The sequence below is a fragment of the Zingiber officinale genome, chromosome 5A, assembly GCF_018446385.1.
Source record: "Zingiber officinale cultivar Zhangliang chromosome 5A, Zo_v1.1, whole genome shotgun sequence".
NCBI lineage: Eukaryota > Viridiplantae > Streptophyta > Magnoliopsida > Zingiberales > Zingiberaceae > Zingiber > Zingiber officinale.
In genome coordinates, this window is record NC_055994.1 from 150,119,147 (window position 1) to 150,140,009 (window position 20,863).

Sequence of the window (20,863 nt, forward strand, 5' to 3'; positions counted from 1 at the left end):
GTTCAAGTTAAGTCTTGTTGTGATCTAACAAGTTGACTAAGTATGCAGGTTGTTTTCTCAACCGGGAAAGACCTAGCTGGAGACTAGGCAGGAGCAGTCTTAGCAGATCGTGGAACCCAGGTGAAAATCCAAGTGGGTCGAGAGGACCCAACGCTTGACAGTGTGATCAAGAGGTCTGGAGGACCGAAGATCGAAAGAAAAGTCGAGCCGATCAAGGCTAAGTGAAAAGTCCAAACAAGATCTGAAGGATCAATGTATGGTAGGTAGGTTGAGGTAAATAACTGGAGGAGCGACAGTGAGATCGGGTTCTTGAAGAGAACAACCTAAAGTCGCTAATCCAACTGAAGAAACCGAGAAGGTTTCCAAGTTGAAATCAAGACAGTTCAACTATCTATTATTACTAGTCATGTATTTTATATAATTGTGCTAACATCTGTTTTGCAGGATTATATTGTCTAACACTATTTTGCAGGTTATGTCCTGATTGGTCGACCGAACACAAGGATCGATCGACCAAACCAAGTTGACTCAGACCAGATCATAACCGAGCAGAGCACAGTTCGATCTAAGCTTGATCGGTCGACCGAACCCTTATGACTCAGCGTAGATCAATTCAAACAGCAACGATCAGAAGCAGAAGGAAAGTACACTGATCGATCGACCGAACAAGAAGATCTGTCGACCGAACAATCAACATTAAAGGCACAGTAAATGCGAATCTCGGCAAATCTCGACGAACAGGAAAAGAGCCCATTCAGTCGACCAAACAAAGGGATTGGTCGATCGAACCGTTAATGATCAGTTAATGTCGAAGAACGAATCAGCATCAGATCTTAGCGAAGATGGAAGGGAGCTGGTTCGGTCGACCGAACCAGGGATCGGTCGACCAAACATCGATGATTATTATAAAAAAGAGCTCGAGGTCCGATGCTGGGTACAACACTGTTCTGCTTCGAAAATCATCTCTGTGCAAGCTTCTACTACTGCTCTACGACTCGCAAGTTGTTCGATCAAGAAGTGTCGACCAAGTTTTGTCTACAATTATTGTTGATATATTTTATTTTAAGAAAAGCATGCATTGTACTTAAATTCTTACAAGATAGTAGGGTGTTACTATCTTGCATATTGCACGCACTGCTTCTTTCCGAGGTTTTCGGAAAGAAGGACTTTAGTGGATTACCCATCGGTGCGGTCAAGGATCGCGGGCCTTGGAGTAGGAGTCGACCTAGACTTCGAACCAAGTAACCGAACTGTTCTTTATTTTTCCGCTGCATGACTTTATTTTTAACGAGTAAAAGAAAAGTTTTAAAAGTGCGATATTCACCCCCCCCCCCCTCTATCGCACTCATTTGATCCAACAGAATCCTTCAAAAATTCACTCATGTGGCTGCTTAAAATTCAATGGGTAGAATGATGGTAAGGACGTGTGATGTTGTTGTGGCAAAATTAGGCATGTAAATAAGAATTATTTACAAAGGAAAGAAGCATTTTCCTGAATATCTTTAACATCTAAAGATGACAAAGGTAGAGGTAACAATGGAAATAACAATGGAAGTGATGACAACATCAAATGTCATAAGAGATTCAGTGTTAGTAGCAGACTATAATACGGAGAACTAACCCGATTGAATGCTTCGCACCAATGCCACTACTTATTTATGCCTTTTTGAGTTACAGTTTGCTACTTTTGAACTGTGTAATGGTATAATGAAGATGGGCAGCATTTCAACTAAAAGAACACTTAGTATTGGGCAAAGTTATACGCGATGGTGTTGCTAATGTTGTCATTCCTGGAGAGAATTCCCCTAAATTATCACATCAAAGGTTGGGGCATGCGGGTGGCAAGGGAATGCAAATCTTAACGAAGAAAAAACGTGTTCCTTCTTTTGACTTGGACAACAAAGAATTTTACGAGTATGATGTCCATGGGAAACATAATAAACAAGTCTAAAAGCCAAAATAAACTTAAAAAGATCAAGTGGATTCTTGATTATGCACATTTGATATATGTGGAGCTTCACCAGTCCCATCCTATGGTGGTGCAGGATACAAGGTAAAAAAGTCATGTTTTTTCAAACTTATAAGAACTTCATGGTGACACGGAGAAATTTATTGATAGATGCATCAAAATAAGAAATGATAAATAGGCAGAGTATGCATCAACAGAGTATAAGAATTTTACAAAGTGAAGAGATAACAAGACCCTTTATAACCAGTATGTTGCTCAATAAAACAATATGGCAGAGTGCATGAATCAGACTCCAATGTAGAGGACTCAGACTATACATAGCAACGTAAGGCTAGAGCAAGAATGATGAAGTGAAGTAGTGGTCTCTCTTGCTAACTTGTGAGTAGATCACCATCAAAGGCATTGGAGTTGAAGACACCAAATGAGGCATGATTTGGTGCTCCTTGTGACTATTCTGATTTTATGCATGTATTTTGGTTTTTAGTTGTCAAAGGACACTTGAACCAATAATGAGACAGTGCTTGTTTGTAGGTTATATCAAGAATGTGAAGGATTATCACCTATTGGACCTAATCCATCAATACACAAGATCACCCATAGCCAAGTTCTGCACTTTGTTGCCAAGGGATTGGACAAGGAAAGCAATCAAAAAACATTTTTGTAATGCAAACAATTGTTGTGCAGTAACCATGTTCCTCGAGTGAACATGTTTCAGATAATAAAAGGGCACACTGATTAAGCTGCAAAATCAGATAGTGTGTAAGTAGATTTTCCACCAATTTAAGGGGCATCATAGAGGGAAACTTGAATGCTAAGCAAGTATAAAGAAATTACTAATCCACTCATTCTTTAGAGCTTTGATTATTGTGGATAAGAAACCATTTACATTCATTGAAGCGACTAAGGGAAAGAATGCATTTTGTTGGAGAAATGCAATAGACGAGGAAATTCATGCTCTAAAGCAGAAAGAACTTTAATGGAATCAAAGGAAAGAAAAACAATTGGATAAAAATGGGTCAAAGAGAACTTGGATGCTCAAGTTGAAAGATATAAAACAAAATTTGTAGCTCAAAGTTTTTCACAAGAGGGTATTGACTTCTTAAAGGTAATAAGACTTAGTAACAGAAACAAGTCGACAATAATACATCACAAATATCAATGTGAATGAAGGGAAGAAACTAAGCAAAATTGCAATGAATATCTATCATGAATACCTTCACAAAACAGAGAAGCAATGACTTATTCTAAGAGTTCCGCATCATCTAAAGAACTCCACACCATTATCGACATAATGTCTAATAACTGCAAACCACCAATCAATGCACAGTTAGACTTATCCATTGTGCATGGACCTCTACACTCTCAACAAGAGAGTGATGCCCATGTGTGCTCTAATACATGCACAACTAACAGATAAAACCGAAGCATGTTGTGTCCAGCACATCACACTAACTAGCAGGCCAACACATGATTGAGGTGAAAAGACAAATGCAATTACTAAATGGTCTAGAAATCATGCCAATGGGCTAAAAGGCCACATCCACAATAAGGTCAACATCCGCTAACACACCTCAAGTAGATCATCAAATATTACATTAGGTTATGTTCTATGATCACCAAGTTCTAACCCACCGTGATGAATCTAACCACTAGGCCAACAACAATAAATAATTGCATCATGTTAATAATCCAAACACAACCAAATCAGTCCACAAGACCACATGCTAAACCACATGAAGCGATATCATGTAAAATCAATCAAATAAAATATCATACGCGCACATCACAATACATTACAAGAATAGCTAAACAGGTAAACCTTGGTATGATAAAAAAATACATAACCTCTATATAGTTCCATTAACATCATCACGAGATCAAGCATGTCTGCAAATCATAAAAGAACAACTATATAATGAACAAATGTAAGGTATAAAAATACAAGGCAGTAGAGCAGCACAAGCAGACAGAACAAGGTAAATCGAGTTCTCCACAATATTCAATACGTCAAGTCCAATCCCCCAGCAAATAGAAACTAGAATAGTCCAATAAATTCTGAACAAATGCAGAGAAGTTAATCGTTAATCGGAGAATGGAAGAAAAACCCTAATCAGGCATCACCTGATTAGCTCCCGTGACGATCTGCACGACCTAGGCGCGTAGAAGCAGCGGTGAGTGGAAGAGGAAGCAGTTGCCTCTTTCATCAACTCCATTGCTCTCCTTATCGCAGCTCTCAAGCGATCGCCGGATACGGAAACCCCCATTTCACTCGCGCCCTTTTTCCTCCTCTTGATTCCGGTTCAATTTATAAGAGCAGAGGCTTTGGAACGTTATTGGGCCTATGGCTCATGGACTTCTCGATAATTTTCAAATTCAGTTGGAATGGTTGTAAAAGAGCAAATATATGAATTTAAACCTTGTAAATCAAAAATTTTAAAATGGGGGCTCAATGTTTAATCTTTTTTTTCTTTCTACCCAAAAGGGTAGCTGTACAACGATTTCATCTACCACGATATGGTAACCGGTAAAGCTAACGTGTCTAACGATTTCATCTACGACGATTTCCTTTGCTAATGTGGTGTTGGATCAATCGTTCTGTTCGTCCGGTTGATCAAAAGATCTGATCGACCGATAATTTTTTTTCAATCGTACGAAACTCTCGATGTAGTCGACGACTACGCCTTGTGCATTCAATAAACAAATGTTAGTATCGAAAGAATTTAAATTTATGTATAATGGTATAATATTATTTAATTTGAGTTTAAATTTTTACGATTTTATTTTTATATTTTACTCAGAATGAATAATATCATATCTAAAAATAAATAAAAAAATTAAACATATTTTTTAAAAAATACTTTTAAAAATAAAATTTCTTAAAAAATATTTTAAAATTTTTTAAACATGTGGTGCAAGCAAAGGCGTAGCACATTATGAGGAGGGGATCCGACTTAGCCTTTGAAATTTTAAGAAAGATTAGTAGTATATATTTGAAAATCCCTCGCCTCTACTTTGATAGACTGATTCATCATTGTTCATCGTTAGAAAATTGAAATTGATTATATATTTGGTAAGCTCTTGACGTAAGCTATTTATTGGTCCCACTTTTACGAAGAAATATCGTATTTGGAATGTTAAATATTAAATTATAAAAATAAAATATATATAATAATAAATAGATAAATTAAATGTAAACTTGAAGTAAAGACGCTAAATTAAAATTTGATCTGGTTTAAACTAAATCTAATTGGTAGATATAGAAATAATAATTACTTTAGTTCAAACTATGATTGATTTAAAGTTAATTTGGTCAAATAATGATCGAACTAAATTTAAGATTTAAATAAGTTCGATTGGTTTAAAATGAATTACGGTATTTTTGAAGAAAAAAATTCTTTCATTTTTTTTCCTTTTCTCCCTATGTATATTGTAGTCTCTACCGTATCATACACCATGATGTAAGATGTTAAATATTACGAGAAAATGATATCATAAATAAATTTTTAACTTTGAGTCATAAATAAATTATGAGAATCAGTAAATAGTTGTTTTAATTAGAGCTTAGATTAAACTTGAATTTTTAAAATTTAAGCTCTTTTTTTTGGCTTTAAAACTCAAATTTTAAATTTTAAATGGTACAAATCAACCTATAGAAATATTTAAAATTTTTAAAAATTAACTATTTAACTACCTCACGATATAAGTAAGATGTTAGATTTAATTTCGAGTCATTTGATAATATATCAAGGGAAAATTTACATACAGTCCCTATTAATAAATAATTCTTTGCATGTAGTTTTTATCCATAAAAATCTTTATTTCCACTCCCTAGTCAAACATATTTACCTAATTGCCTATGATACTTTTAGGTATAAAAAGCCTAAAACTCAGTATAATACCTCTTAAATTCAGTACATTAAATTAGAATTTAGTATATTTTCTATCAAATTGAGTATGATTTTTTTTCACCTCAATTGGATGGAAAATATACTAGATTTTTTTTGAAAAATATACTATATTTTCATCCCTAGTTAAACATATTTACCTAATTACCCATGATACTTTTAGGTATAAAAAGTCTAAAAATCAGTATAATCTCTCTTAAATTCAGTATATTAAATTAGAATATAGTATATTTTCTATCAAATTGAGTACGATTCTTGTTTCACCTCAATTGGATGAAAAATATACTAGATTTTCTTTAAATGGTACTCAATTGGATAAAAAATATACTACATTTTCTTTAAAATGTAAATAATGCTGAATTTATAAGGAATTATATTAAGCAGGAAAAAAGTCGTTCTTAATTTAATAGGAAATATACTCAATTCTAATTTAATGTGTTGAATTTAATAGGAATTATACTCATTTTTAGACTATTTGTGTTGAAAAAATATGAGGGTTAATTTTGATAGAAAATATACTTATTCTAGCATAAAGTACTGGATCCAGCACTTGATTTTTGTCCAAAACCAAGTCCCAAACCTCCCAAACCAACATCCGGTCAACCTTGACCTGTTGGTATGTCATGCCTAGCATCTAGTCACTCCCTTGACCTGCTAGGACTCCCTTACCAAGTGTCTGGTCAATCCCTTTGACCCACTTGGACTTTTCTCTGTGCCAAGTATCCGGTCAATCCCTTTGACCTACTTGGACTTTTCTTTCATGCCAAGTATCCAGTCAATCCTTTGACCTACTTGGACTTCCCAGCACCAGATGTCCGATCATCCTTGATCCATCTGGATTTTCCCTTGCCTGGCTTCACTCACCAGAGCTTTCACCTAGCTTCACTCACTAGGGTTTTCCATCTGCCTAGCTTCACTCACTAGGGCTTTCACCTGGCTTCACTCACCAGGATTTCCATCTGCCTAGCTTCACTCACTAGGGCTTTCACCTGGCTTCACCCAGGATTTCCATCCGCCTAGCTTCACTCACTAGGACTTTCACCGGCTTCACTCACGGATTTTCATCCGCCTAGCTTCACTCACTAGGACTTTCACGGCTTCACTCACCGATTTCCATCCGCCTAGCTTCACTCACTAGGGCTTTCACCGCTTCACTCACCAGATTTCCATCTGCCTAGCTAGCTCACTGGGACTTTCACCGGCTTCACTCACGGATTTCCATCCGCCTAGCTTCACTCACTAGGGCTTTCACTGGCTTCACTCACCAGGTTTCCATCGCCTAGCTTCACTCACTAGGGCTTTCACCGGCTTCACTCACCAGGATTTCCATCCGCCTAGCTTCACTCACTAGGACTTTCACTGGCTTCACTCACTTCCATGCTAGCTTCACTCACTAAGACTTCCTACTGGCTTCACTCACTAGGACTTTCACTGGCTTCACTCACGGGACTTTCATTTTGCCTAACATCCAGTTTGGACTTCCATCAAGTATCCAGTCAACCTTGACCTACTTGACTCTTCTTGATAATATCTTATTGTCAACATCTAAACCCAAACCAAGACTCGGCTTGACTAGTCAACCTTGACACGAGGATATGCACCAACAATCTCCCCTTTTGATGTTGACAATACCACAATAACACTTATAATCCCATATGTAAGTTAGGCTAATCCCATAGCCTCCTTCTTCATGCCACTAGGTAATGAAAGCATAAATTAAGCTCTTCATTCTCCCCCTAAGAGGGCAAACTCCCTCTAGGTAATGAAAGCCTAACTTACTCCCTTTCATGAGTCCTTTCATTCTCCCCCTATGACCTTCCCATAGGTAATGAAGGACTAAGCTTAATCATACATTCTCCCCCTATTGGCACACATCAACCTATGCTCCAATTCTGGGCACACTTCAACAAATCCATTTGTTGAAGACTCTCCCCCTGAAGAGTTGCTCATCGTTGTTCACAACATCACTCGTTGTGATCAACACGATAATGAAGGTCCCATACCCTTCATTTATCCTTAACTTCTCCCTCAATGTAGACAACTACCCAACCTTGAGCATTATCTACCACTTGAGTGTCCACTTGAAATAATGAGGATATCCACTCCCCATTTCTCCCCATTTCCAGTTTAAATGCTCAACCTTGCGCAAGTTCACAACAGAAGGTTATCCACCTTCCAAGGTTCATGAAAAATAATTTTCATGTCTTTAAAGAATCCCTCCCCTAAAGGCATGGTGGTAACTTCATTGCACCAACAATGACTTGGAATCCCTAAACCATTAGAAACCCAAATTTAGAAGTTTTGAGGTTCAAATATTCAAAATTTGAAACAACCTCAACCTAAACTTCTACTTAGTCTTCGTTAACCAATCCATCCTTGTTTTCAACATGAAAACACCCTTTGTATGTATACAAATGTATTTAAGGGGTTTGGAATGGTTACCTAGACTCAAAGAGGTTCAAAGATGCGGAAATCAGGCCTTCCGCCAAAATCAGCAACTTGGATCGATTGAGTTGGGTTCAATCGATTGAATTTTCGAATCGATCCAGCGATCGATTCAGACTCCCTGAATCGATCGGCTGATCGATCCAGTGACTTCTGCTCGCGGGAATTGCCGTTGAATCGATCCATGGATCGATTCAGAACTCAATCGATCCATGGATCGATCGACTCGATAGTTGCTGAAATTCCATTTCGGTCAACGAAACCCTAGAAAATTCTACAAAAATCCAAAAATTATGAAATTTCGTGTAGACATTATTTAGGGCATACTTAATTATGGAAAAATAGTTTTCTATGAAAATACATCATATTTTCAAAGATTGACATAAACTTGAAAACTTGCAAAAACTTTAGTGTTTTTCTTCAAGTTTGTGTCTAACTATTCAATGGTGATTACTATCAATAGATAGCCTTCACCAAGGTTTTCCAAAAACATTTTCAAAACTAATATCCCATCACATTCCTTGGGCTTAATGCACATGACTTGTACATTAGCTTTCCCAATGATGGGAAAACACATAACTATGTGTTTTGATGAATTTAAAACTCAAAGGAATGCACTAAATCAACATCTTGAGCTTTGTTCATCATCCTAACATCTCACTTGTATATAATATGCACTAAAACACATACAAGTCACCTTAGAGGTCTTTGTGAGATGTAAAATTTGGTTTTGCCCTATTCTAGGGATCATGCATATCTATCTAGGCATTTTAGAGATATTAGACATCCACCCAGGATGTCACTTGTTAATAAGTGTCGTTAAATGCCATTCGTCCTTAATTACAAGGAATTAAACTTAATGCATGATTATGTTATGGCATACATCAAAAGAAAATAATTTTTCAAAAGAAAATATCCTATTACTACATGATGTATGAATGTCATGACATGGTATTTTTGGATTTTTCATAATAAAACATGAATGCAAAAATAGACATGATGTCATGGCATATGATGGACAAACAATCATGACAAGGTTTAGCATAAATAAAATATACCTAGATTAACTATCTAAGTATCCTTAAAGTCTTAGCTAAACTTACAACTTAAACCTAGATTGCCCTAAAGTGCTTCAAGAGAGTGCCAAAACCTAAATTGGCATTTCTAATTTCCTTGATTTAATGTATGCCAATTGAAAGTAAACATGTCCTCAAATGTTGGCATATTCCATTTTTCCTCAAGAGTAGCACTTTTAAATTTTTAAGGCCCGGATTGCCTTAAATTGCCTAAGAACATACCAAAATCCCAACTTGATAGTTCTTATGAATTTCTCAAATTTGTGCCACTTTAAAATAAAATCAATACTTCTCCAAATTTGGCACATTTTACTCTTTCAAAGAGTAAATAATAATTCCATTTCATTTTCAAAGGTTAACTAAAACCTTGAAAATGCTCCTTGAGTGTCAATTTCCTCAAAGTTGGGTTAACTACCCTTCTAATCGGAGTTGACACTCTCTAACCCATCTATGGGGTAGAGAAGATGCTCCTAGGAACCCAACACCTATTGGTGCTCCTTGGATGCTCTAGGTACTCATTAGGGATAACTTCCCTAGATACCTTCCTAGTGACCTTGTTGGGCTTCTTAGAAGCCTTGGTCACATTTTCTAGGTCAACTCTAGGGATAGCCTCCCTTGTAACCTTGTTCGTGACTTTCTTAGACTTCTTAGAAGTCTTAGTCACTCTGGTTGCAAAGATACTTCTAGGGATATCTTCCCTTGTATCCTTGACTTGACCTCTAGACTTAGGGTTCGTTCCATAACTATATGGAACCCTATGATAACTAGGCACATCCTTCTTGGCTTTTGGTTTGTATCCCAAATCTTTATGGCCATTGGATGGCTTTTGTACCCCTAAACCTAGGTTATGCTCATTTTGCCCTAATAGGATATTTTCCATCCTTTTTAGGGTCTTTTCCATTTTATCAAGCCTTGATCTCAAGACTTGATTTTCTATCACTAAGTCCTTAGTTTTTGGTTTTTCATTTGATCCATGAGCATTTTTGTTTCTAGGCTTGTATCTTACATCCTTAGAGTTATCGCCTAGGTTTTTACCTACATTCCTAGCCTTAGGGATAGTAGTTTTGGCATGTAGGGCCACATGCTTTTCCTTAAAGCCCTCATGCTTCCTATTCTTATGGTAAATCGCATTAAAATGATAAAAATTTGACCTAGCATGTTTTTTACCATTTTGCAAGGGAATAGGCTCAACGAAAGTTACCTTCTTTTTTACCTTGGAGGCTCCCCCTTGACTAGTGCCTCCTTGAGCCTCGACCATCTTCTTCCCCTTGGGGCATTGACTTCGGTAATGCCCCTTTTGTTGACACAAGAAGCACACAATGTGCTCCTTGCTCTTCTTTGTCCCGGGGGTGGTCTCCTTGAGCTTTTCCTTGCCCTTTTGTGCCACTTGACCCTTCTTCTTGGCCAATTTAGGGCATTTGCTCTTGTAGTGCCCACTTTCCCTACACTCAAAACATATTGATCCTGTCCGAATCAGGAGTCAAGGGACGCTGGGCACGTGGCGTTTCCTGCGGAATCCTCGAATGCTCCGGTGAACCTGCAACAAAACCGGGCCGGGAGGGGTGTCCCGGCGACGGCCCTCCGACGCTCAAGTCAGGCGAGGAATAACAAAAAGGTGGTTCCCAAATCAAGATTTTTCATACCTCCGGTGAAGAAATGGAGGCCTTATATAGACCTTTGGAGGAGACCCGAATGCCCCGGTCAAATCAACAACATGCCTTTGACCATGCTCAAGTATGGGTCTGTCAGAAGGGCCATGCCCAAATATGGATCTATCAGGAAGATGTTCATGAGACCATACTGCTACTGTACCGACCATTTCACGATGTGACGGCGAGATCCTCCATCGTGCGATTTTGTGTACGGCCTAATCATCAGACATGCTCCTGCTAACATCCTAGATCCAGGGCCGAGCGGATGAGCCGCTCGGCTACCTTTTACCCTCGCCCATATTTCTGCCGAGCGAACTCCCGCTCGGCCCTTATGCTTCTGCCGAGCGGACTACCGCTCGGCCCTTCGATCTCCCAGCCTTGACGTCGGAAACCCAAGCCCTTGGATGGGTTAACTCTAGCTCCGCTCGGACCTACCCCAGCTGCTCGGCTCGCTTAGTTAGCCTACCCTGGGTCTACTGCCGGATCACTTGCCTTCCCTTCAAGTCTAGTCGAAGGAGGCAGTAAGTCCGACTGACTGGACTGCGTGTCCGAGCGGGTAGTCGTCGCCTATAATATTCTTTGAGCCGTTCGGTCCTTACATCAGGTTAGGCCGTTCGGCTATTCAATTGGGATGCCTTGTCGTTCCAGATAAATGTTTATTCGCCTGCATTTCCCGAAAATCGCGCAAAATCTTTCTCATTAAATCACAGCATGCGCGGTATGACGCGCATTAATTGCACTCGGTGACAGAGCGCCACGTGTCGCAAGTGATCCCCTCATCGGTGATTCTTCCGACCTCTTTCCTTCCCCGTGAGTCCTCTGCCTTCACTTATTAGGTTTTTCCTGCTCCTTTCGCCCCTTTCCTTCCCCTTTCTTCAATTTCTCGCCATTCTTCCGCTTTTCTGAGATGGCAAGCTCCTCCGCACCCGCTGGTAGCGCTCTGGGCCCTTGGTACTTGACCATGGAGAGCCGATTCGATGAGGAGCACGCCCATAATCCTCCCGGCCGATCGGCTCGGGGGTCTTCGGCATCGAGCCCGTGGCTCGGACATAATCCTCCCGGCCGATCGGCTCGGGGGTCTTCGGCATCGAGCCCGTGGCTCGGACATAATCCTCCCGGCCGATAGGCTCGGGGGTCTTCGGCATCGAGCCCGTGGCTCGGACATAATCCTCCCGGCCGATCGGCTCGGGGGTCTTCGGCATCGAGCCCGTGGCTCGGACATAATCCTCCCGGCCGATCGGCTCGAGGGTCTTCGGCATCGAGCCCGTGGCTCGGACATAATCCTCCCGGCCGAACGGCTCGAGGGCCTTCGGTGATAACGCGACCTCGAACGGGGGAGAGAATATATGATATGCTGGTCCGTGCAGAGGTCCAGCCCGGGAGGTTTATAGTCGCCGGTCCGACTGCGTCCCGACTCTTGGTCGGTCGCCCGGCGGTTTATAGTCGCCGGTCCGACTGCGTCCCGACTCTTGGTCGGTCGCCCGGCGGTTTATAGTCGCCGGTCCGACTGCGTCCCGACTCTTGGTCGGTCGCCCGGCGGTTTATAGTCGCCGGTCCGACTGCGTCCCGACTCTTGGTCGATCGCCCGGCGGTTTATAGTCGCCGGTCCGACTGCGTCCCTCGGTCGCCCGGCGGTTTATAGTCGCCGGTCCGACTGCGTCCCGACTCTTGGTCGGTCGCCCGGCGGTTTATAGTCGCCGGTCCGACTGCGTTCCGACTCTTGGTCGGTCGCCCGGCGGTTTATAGTCGCCGGTCCGACTCTCGATTTTTAACGACGGTGCTCGTCGGTCTTCAAGTGATACCATATACCCGGCCGAACGGCTCGGGCCTTCACATCGAGCGCTGGGCTTGCATATAATCCTCCCCGAGGTAGTCTCGGCTATAATGTACCTTGCCGAGCGGCTCGGGCATTCGCTCCTAGGCAATAACCTCCCTCTATCACCCTGAACAGCGCAGGGTTTTAGTTTCCCATCCTGCCATAATAGTATGCGGCCGAGCGGCCTGGGGTCTTCAAGGCAACGATGCTTATGTTCTATCCGCAGCCCGGCCGAGCGGCCTGGGGTCTTCTAGGCAACGATGCTTATGTTCTATACCCTGGGGTCTTCTAGGCAACGATGCTTATGTTCTATCGCGGCCGGCTGGGGTCTTCTAGCGGCGATGCTCGGCCGAGCGGCCTGGGGTCTTCTAGGCGACGATGCTTATGTTCTATCTGGCTTCTAAGCGGCGATGCTTATGTTCTATCGGCGATGCTTATGTTCTATCTGGCCGGCGGCACAGGGTCTTCTAGCGGCGATGCTTATGTTCTATCGCGGCCGGCGGCTGGGGTCTTCTAGGCGACGATGCTTATGTTCTATACGCAGCCCGGCCGACGGCCGAGCGGCCTGGGGTCTTCTAGGCGACGATGCTTATGTTCTATCCGCAGCCCGGCCGAGCGGCCTGGGGTCTTCTAGGCGACGATGCTTATGTTCTATACGCAGCCCGGCTGGGGTCTTCTAGGCGACGATGCTTATGTTCTATACGCAGCGGCCTGGGGTCTTCTAGGCGACGATGCTTATGTTCTATACGCAGGCCTGGGGTCTTCTAGGCGACGATGCTTATGTTCTATACGCAGGCCGAGCGGCCTGGGGTCTTCTAAGCGACGATGCTTATGTTCTATACGCGGCCTGGGGTCTTCTAGGCGACGATGCTTATGTTCTATCTGTGACCGTGCGGCTGGGGTCTTCTAGCGGCGATGCTTATGTTCTATCGTGGCGGCTGGGGTCTTCTAGGCGATGCTTATGTTCTATCGCGGCCGGCGGGGGTCTTCTAGGCGACGATGCTTATGTTCTATACGCAGCGGCCTGGGGTCTTCTAGGCGACGATGCTTATGTTCTATACGCAGCCCGGCCGAGCGGCCTGGGGTCTTCTAGGCGACGATGCTTATGTTCTATACGCAGCCCGGCCGAGCGGCCTGGGGTCTTCTAGGTGGTTGCTGAGCGGAGTGCTGCTTCCGCTCGGCATGAATAAGTGCACGCTCGGTTGGAGCTTCTTTTTTCCGAGCGGCTTGCGCTTCTTCCACGTTTATGTATTCGTTAGCCCGATGTAGCATGTGATCATAGTCTCGGGGCGGCTTTCGGATGAGCGATCTGAAGAAGTCCCCATCAACAAGGCCTTGTGTGAAGGCGTTCATCATCGTTTCCGATGTGGCTGTTGGGATGTCCATCGCCACTTGGTTGAATCGCTGGATGTAAGTTCGAAGCGATTCCTTTGGCTCTTGTTTGATGGCGAACAAGCTGACGCTTGTTTTCTGATAACGCCGACTGCTGGCGAAGTGGTGGAGGAAGGCCGTTCGGAAGTCCTTGAAGCTTGTGATGGATCCGTCCGGCAGCCTACGGAACCACCGCTGAGCCGATCCCGAGAGCGTGGTAAGGAAGACTCGGCACTTCACTCCATCAGTGTATTGGTGGAGCGTGGCGGTATTATCAAACTTACCCAAATGATCATCCGGGTCCGTTGTTCCATTATACTCGCCGATCGTAGGGGGCACGTAGTGCTTGGGCAGAGGATCTCGCAGAATGGCTTCCGAAAATTGGCGGTTGGTCCGCTCGGGAGATGAGTCCGTCCGGGGGGCTTTCCCTTTTCTATCATCCCGTCTTGGCATTTCGTCTGAGGAAGAGCCTCTATCTCTTCGAGCTGGTGCTGCTTCAGGGGTGCGAAATAGGGCCCGATGGAATGCGATGGTGGCTTGAGGTGCTTCCGCTCGGCCACCAGACGCAGATGTCGCTTGTTGTTCCGCTCGCTCGGCGGATGCTTTTTGTTTTTGCTCCACGAGTTTGGCGGCCCTTATCTCGACCAGAGCGTCGAGTTCCTCCCTTGAAAGCGTCACCGTGTGCTGTCGTCCAGCCTCGTCCATTGTTTCCGATCGGAAGCAGGAGCGTTCCCACAGACGGCGCCAATTTGATCCTGTCCGAATCAGGAGTCAAGGGACGCTGGGCACGTGGCGTTTCCTGCGGAATCCTCGAATGCTCCGGTGAACCTGCAACAAAACCGGGCCGGGAGGGGTGTCCCGGCGACGGCCCTCCGACGCTCAAGTCAGGCGAGGAATAACAAAAAGGTGGTTCCCAAATCAAGATTTTTCATACCTCCGGTGAAGAAATGGAGGCCTTATATAGACCTTTGGAGGAGACCCGAATGCCCCGGTCAAATCAACAACATGCCTTTGACCATGCTCAAGTATGGGTCTGTCAGAAGGGCCATGCCCAAATATGGATCTATCAGGAAGATGTTCATGAGACCATACTGCTACTGTACCGACCATTTCACGATGTGACGGCGAGATCCTCCATCGTGCGATTTTGTGTACGGCCTAATCATCAGACATGCTCCTGCTAACATCCTAGATCCAGGGCCGAGCGGATGAGCCGCTCGGCTACCTTTTACCCTCGCCCATATTTCTGCCGAGCGAACTCCCGCTCGGCCCTTATGCTTCTGCCGAGCGGACTACCGCTCGGCCCTTCGATCTCCCAGCCTTGACGTCGGAAACCCAAGCCCTTGGATGGGTTAACTCTAGCTCCGCTCGGACCTACCCCAGCTGCTCGGCTCGCTTAGTTAGCCTACCCTGGGTCTACTGCCGGATCACATATTATATGATTTTTATTTTTAATTGAAACATTTATACCTTCTTGTATAGGGATGGCACTTGCTCCTCCATTTGATATTTCTTGAATTTCGGAGGTGGCACAATCTTCTTCTTCTTCACTTGACCCGGATGTAGAAGCTTCTCCTTCTTCTTGATCCGGCGTCACCAAGAATTGCTCCCCCTCAATCCTAGAGGTGGAGGCTTCATCATTTTGAATGTGAAACAAGGAGTATGCTCCCTCCTTGTTCCCTTCGGTGCATTCCCTTGAGGATGAAGCTTCTTGGATTTCCTCTTCTTCGGAGGTTGAGCATCTCTCAACCTCGGAGTCCTCCTCTTGGTCTTGATCCAATGAGTCGCCCTCTTTGGATTCTCCTTGATTTGATACAGTGGAGGGGATCTCATGAATTCTTGCCAATTTGCTCCAAAGCTCCTTGACATCTTCAAACTCTCCAATTTGTTCCAAGATGTTGCTTGGCAATAAATTGACCAAAAGCTTGGTCACTTTGTCATTGGCCTCACATCTTTGGATTTGGTCTTTGCTCCACTTGCTCCTTTTGAGTACTTTGCCCTTGGAATTTGTGAGAGCTTCAAAACCTTCCATGAGAGCAAACCATTGCTCTATCTCCATCATAAGAAAATTTTCGATTCTTGATTTTCAAGAATCGAAGCTTGTAAATGAATATGGTGGAGCCACCCTTGTGTCAAATCCAAGTCCATCTTGGAATTGCATCTTGAAGTTGAGCTTGATAAAATCTTGAACTTGAAGAATTTGCTCCAACTTCTTCACCCTCTAGCTTTTCTTGTTATGCTTGACCCTTCCGGCGATGATTCCGGTGAAGAGCGGCCTCGCTCTGATACCACTTGTTAGGACCAAAAGTAGCTAGAGGGGAGGGTGAATAGCTCGTCGCGTTCGCTCGGTGCTCGGCGTTGCTTGTTCCTTCAAAATACAGAAACAAACACACAACGCTAACACGGTTGGTTTTACTTGGTATCCACCTCACAAGAGGTGACTAATTCAAGGATCCACACCAACACACACACCCTCCACTAAATAAAACTCTCCTTTGTGGTAACTACCAAGGGCGGAGAAGCCCTACAATACTCAATACAAGAAGAGAGGGAAAGGATACAAGAAATACAAGCTTACAATGAGTACAAAACCCTAACCCTAGCTTCTCTTCTTGGCTTTGATCCGCCTCTTGACTTGGAGAGCTTCCAAGATCCTTCAAGAACTGGCGATGAGCCTGTGGAGGAGTTGGCGAGAGCTCGGAGTGAATCGAGAAGTCCTTCCGACCATCGAGCGCTGCGGCTATAAGCGAAGCCAGCGGTCGGATCGATCGATTCGAATGTTCCCATCGATCGGGAGGCTTTGGATCGATCCACGGATCGATCCGGGCACTCCAGCGAAAGCGCTGGATCGATCCACGGATCGATCCGGCGCTTATCGCGCGAAGCGGCCGCGATCCACCGATCGATTGGGACCTCGGATCGATCCACGGATCGATCCGAGCTTTCGATTGGGCCGATGGATCGATCCGATCGATCCAGCACTTGGTTTTGTCCAAAACCAAGTCCTAAACCTCGAACCAACATCCGGTCAACCTTGACTGTTGGTATGTCATGCCTAGCATCTAGTCACTCCTTGACCTGCTAGGACTCCCTTACCAAGTGTCCGGTCAATCCTGACCCACTTGGACTTTCTCTGTGCCAAGTATCCGGTCAATCCTGACCTACTTGGACTTTTCTTTCATGCCAAGTATCCGATCAATCCTTTGACCTACTTGGACTTCGACCGGATGTCCGATCATCCTTGATCCATCTGGATTTTCCTGCTCTTCACTCACCGGGGCTTTCACCTAGCTTCACTCACTAGGGTTTTCCATCTACCTAGCTTCACTCACTAGGGCTTTCACCGCTTCACTCAGGATTTCCATCCGCCTAGCTTCACTCACTAGGGCTTTCACCGGCTTCACTCACCGGGATTTCCATCCGCCTAGCTTCACTCACTAGGGCTTTCACTGGCTTCACTCACCAGGTTCCACCGCCTAGCTTCGCTCACTGGGACTTTCACCGGCTTCACTCAGGGATTTCCATCGCCTAGCTTCACTCACTGGGACTTTCACCTGCCTCACTCAGGATTTCCATCCGCCTAGCTTCACTCACTAGGGCTTTCACTGGCTTCACTCACCAGGATTACTAGGACTTTCACCTGGCTTCACTCACCAGGATTTCCATCTGCCTAGCTTCACTCACTAGGACTTCCTTCTGCCTGGCTTCACTCACTAGGACTTTCACCTGGCTTCACTCACCAGGACTTTCATTTTGCCTAACATCCCAGTTAGGACTTCCCAGTCAAGTATCCAGTCAACCTTGACCTACTTGACTCTTATTCAATCAATATCTTATTGTCAAACATCTAAACCCAAACCAAGACTCAGCTTGGTTACCCAGGTCAACCTTGACCTGAGGGATATTGCACCAACAGTATCAAGGGTTGGAGAGTGAGTAATTTAAAGGAAAGAGAGATTTTGAAATGTGTCAAGGGTTGGATGAGATAATTTAAAAGGAGGGGGATCTTAGGGGCAATTTAAAGAGAGAGGAAAGTTCTAATATACGTTAGAAGTTGTCAAGAGTTTGAAGAGAGATAATTTAAAAAGAATAGAAGGTTTTGATATATGTCAAAAATTAAATAAAACAAAATAAAAAATTGATAGAAAAAATAACAAATAAAACTTATTAAAAAATAAAATTGATAAAAAAACAAAATTAAATAAAATTGAAAAATTATACATGAAAATTTATAATGTAATTTAAAATAAGGAAAAGATTCTGACATATATTAAAAATTATATAAAATAAAAAAATAAAAAATTGGTGAAAAAATAATAAACAAATTTGATTAAAAATAAATTTAAATAAAAATTAAATAAAATTAAAAAAACAATATAAGTAAAGAAGTTAAAAAGCATGTAAACATCATTTAAATGGGAATGAGAAGCGGGTGCTGTGTGAAAAGAGGGAAATAGTAATTTACTTATGAATGCTTTAAGCCGAGCTAAATTTAAAATCAATCAAATTATTAAAATAGTTGTTTAAGTTAAATTTGATTTTCTCTTATCTTTTAATTCAAACTTATTACAAATTGGTATTATTTCTAAAAACAATTAATGCTATTGTGGCGAAAAAAATTAAATAGATATGCACGTGAATGGCACATGTTTACTGCCCGGGTAATATCAGTTTGACGCGTCTATCAACTAATTAACCGGTAATTTATTTAAAAATGAGGGCCCCTCTCAGTTCGCTGCCGGCGCCGCTCTCTTGGTCACCTCGTCGACGAAGGCTTGAATATGGCGGTCCGACGACCCGCCCTCCGACACTGCCTTCGCCGCCGCCTCCTTCCACTCACTCGCACGCCTCCTTATCGTTTCCGCCATCTCGCCCTCCGTCACCGCCTTCACGCACCGCTGCAATTCCGCCCTCGTCGCCGGCGCCGGAAGTCTTACACCGACCCCGCACGCCTCCTCCAGCATCTTCGCGTCCGGAACCTGGTCGCCCCACTGCGGGTACGCCACCACCGGCACCCCCGCCGTGAGCGCCTCCGTGGTGGAGTTCCAGCCGCAGTGCGTCAAGAAGCACGCCACCGCCTCGTGCTCTAAGACGCGCTCCTGCGGACTCCACTCCACCAGCATCCCGATCCCCTCCGCCGCGACTTCCTCCGCGAACCCCGCCGGCAGCCTCTCCCGCGCGTCGCTCCGCACCACCCACAGGAACGGCCGGCCGGTCTGCTTCAGACCCCACGCCATCTCCTCCATCTCCTCCTCTGTCAGCACCACCACGCTTCCCACCGATACGTACACCACTGAGCGGGGTGGATGCCGCGCCAGCCACTGGATCGACTCGTCCGCGGCCTTGAACAGGTCGGCTTTGATCTCCCCGCCGCCGATCTCCTTCGATCCGCCTTCCTCCGGCGGCGGATCGACCAGCGGCCCTACGGGGATGATGACCTGGCGATGCGAGATCGCCTCGATCGCTTCGTGCTCCAGCTCGTCGAAGGTGTTGGCGAACACCCACGAGGCGTTCGACAAATTGCCGAACTGCTCTAAAATCACACTTTTGAGGATCTGATAGGGCGACGTCCAGAGGAGAAAGGTGGGAAGGTCCTCCGGCCGCAGAGGCGGCAGGCCGGGGAGTTGGACGATGGCGTCGGGGTCGTCCTCCGAAGGGAAGGCGGCGAGGGCGTGGCGGCAGTGGTAATAGATGGAGAAGACGGCGGCGGACTGGACCCAGAGGACTCCGCTTGGGAGTCCAAGGTCGGCGGCGACGTCGAGGACCCAGGGGACGAACGGATTGTTGACGATGCAGGCGACGGGGACAACCTGGCGGCGGACGAGGGCGGCGAGGGCGGGGGGCCCGGCGGAGCGGAGGGAGGCCATGAGAAAATCTAAGTCTGAACGCACGGGGTCGTCGGGGGCGATGCCATCGGAGAAGAACTCGAAGCGTATGAAGCCGCGGCCGACGCGGGTGGGCTCTGCGAGTGCGCCGACGGAGGTGGATGCGGCGGCAGCGATGCGGCGAGCGGTGTCGTCAGTGGAGCAGAGCGTGACGAGGAGTCCTTTGGCGGCGACGCGCTTGGCGAGGCGGAGGAGCGGGTTCAGGTGGCCCTGCCCCGGGAAAGACACCATGACGACGTGGGGCATCGCCGTGTCCCGGCCGCCGGCGCTTGTGTCCTCAGTGCCCGTGACGGCGATGGCCATATATGCACACAATTAGAAGGTAATATTCCTAGCTAGCTCCTCGTCAATTGCGTTCTTTGTTCGAAGTGATCGAGAACGGATTTATCATTTATAGAAGCAGCAGTTGTATCCTCGAGCTCATCGATCGATTATGGTTTACATCTAAATTTGGCTTCTTCAAAGTCCACGGATTCGACTGCAACTCCAAAGTCAACTCCAACACAAATTTTCATATTGCATGGAGTCATGGACGTCACTTGGAAGCTTCATTTTGTCAAATTGTTAAAATGTAGATTTATTATTTCTTATCAAATTCCTTGGTAGTGAAGCAAGCAATGACGTCAGAGGATTGGCTTTAGCTATTCTCTCGTGCCTCTCGCCAGCCAATGAAGAGAGCAGCGGCGTGCGTCATCGCGGACAATGACCATGCCCACCTACTTTATACTTTGTCAAACAGTTTGT

The 20,863-nt window shown here is 44.6% G+C and overlaps 1 protein-coding gene and 1 long non-coding RNA gene across 2 annotated transcripts; both read right to left on the reverse strand.

The window, feature by feature from the left end:
* Positions 1-3,946: 3,946 nt before the first annotated feature.
* On the reverse strand, positions 3,947-4,247 carry LOC121982434. Its single transcript, XR_006112093.1, has 2 exons — positions 4,091-4,247; positions 3,947-4,024 (listed from the first exon to the last, which is right to left on the reverse strand). It is a non-coding gene; the product is annotated as an uncharacterized LOC121982434 (long non-coding RNA).
* A 14,676-nt stretch (positions 4,248-18,923) lies between these two features.
* On the reverse strand, positions 18,924-20,494 carry LOC121983388 (gallate 1-beta-glucosyltransferase-like). Its single transcript, XM_042536324.1, has one exon. It carries the CDS (start codon positions 20,420-20,422, stop codon positions 18,962-18,964), a length of 1,461 nt encoding a protein of 486 aa, XP_042392258.1. The 5' UTR covers positions 20,423-20,494; the 3' UTR covers positions 18,924-18,961.
* Positions 20,495-20,863: the final 369 nt, after the last annotated feature.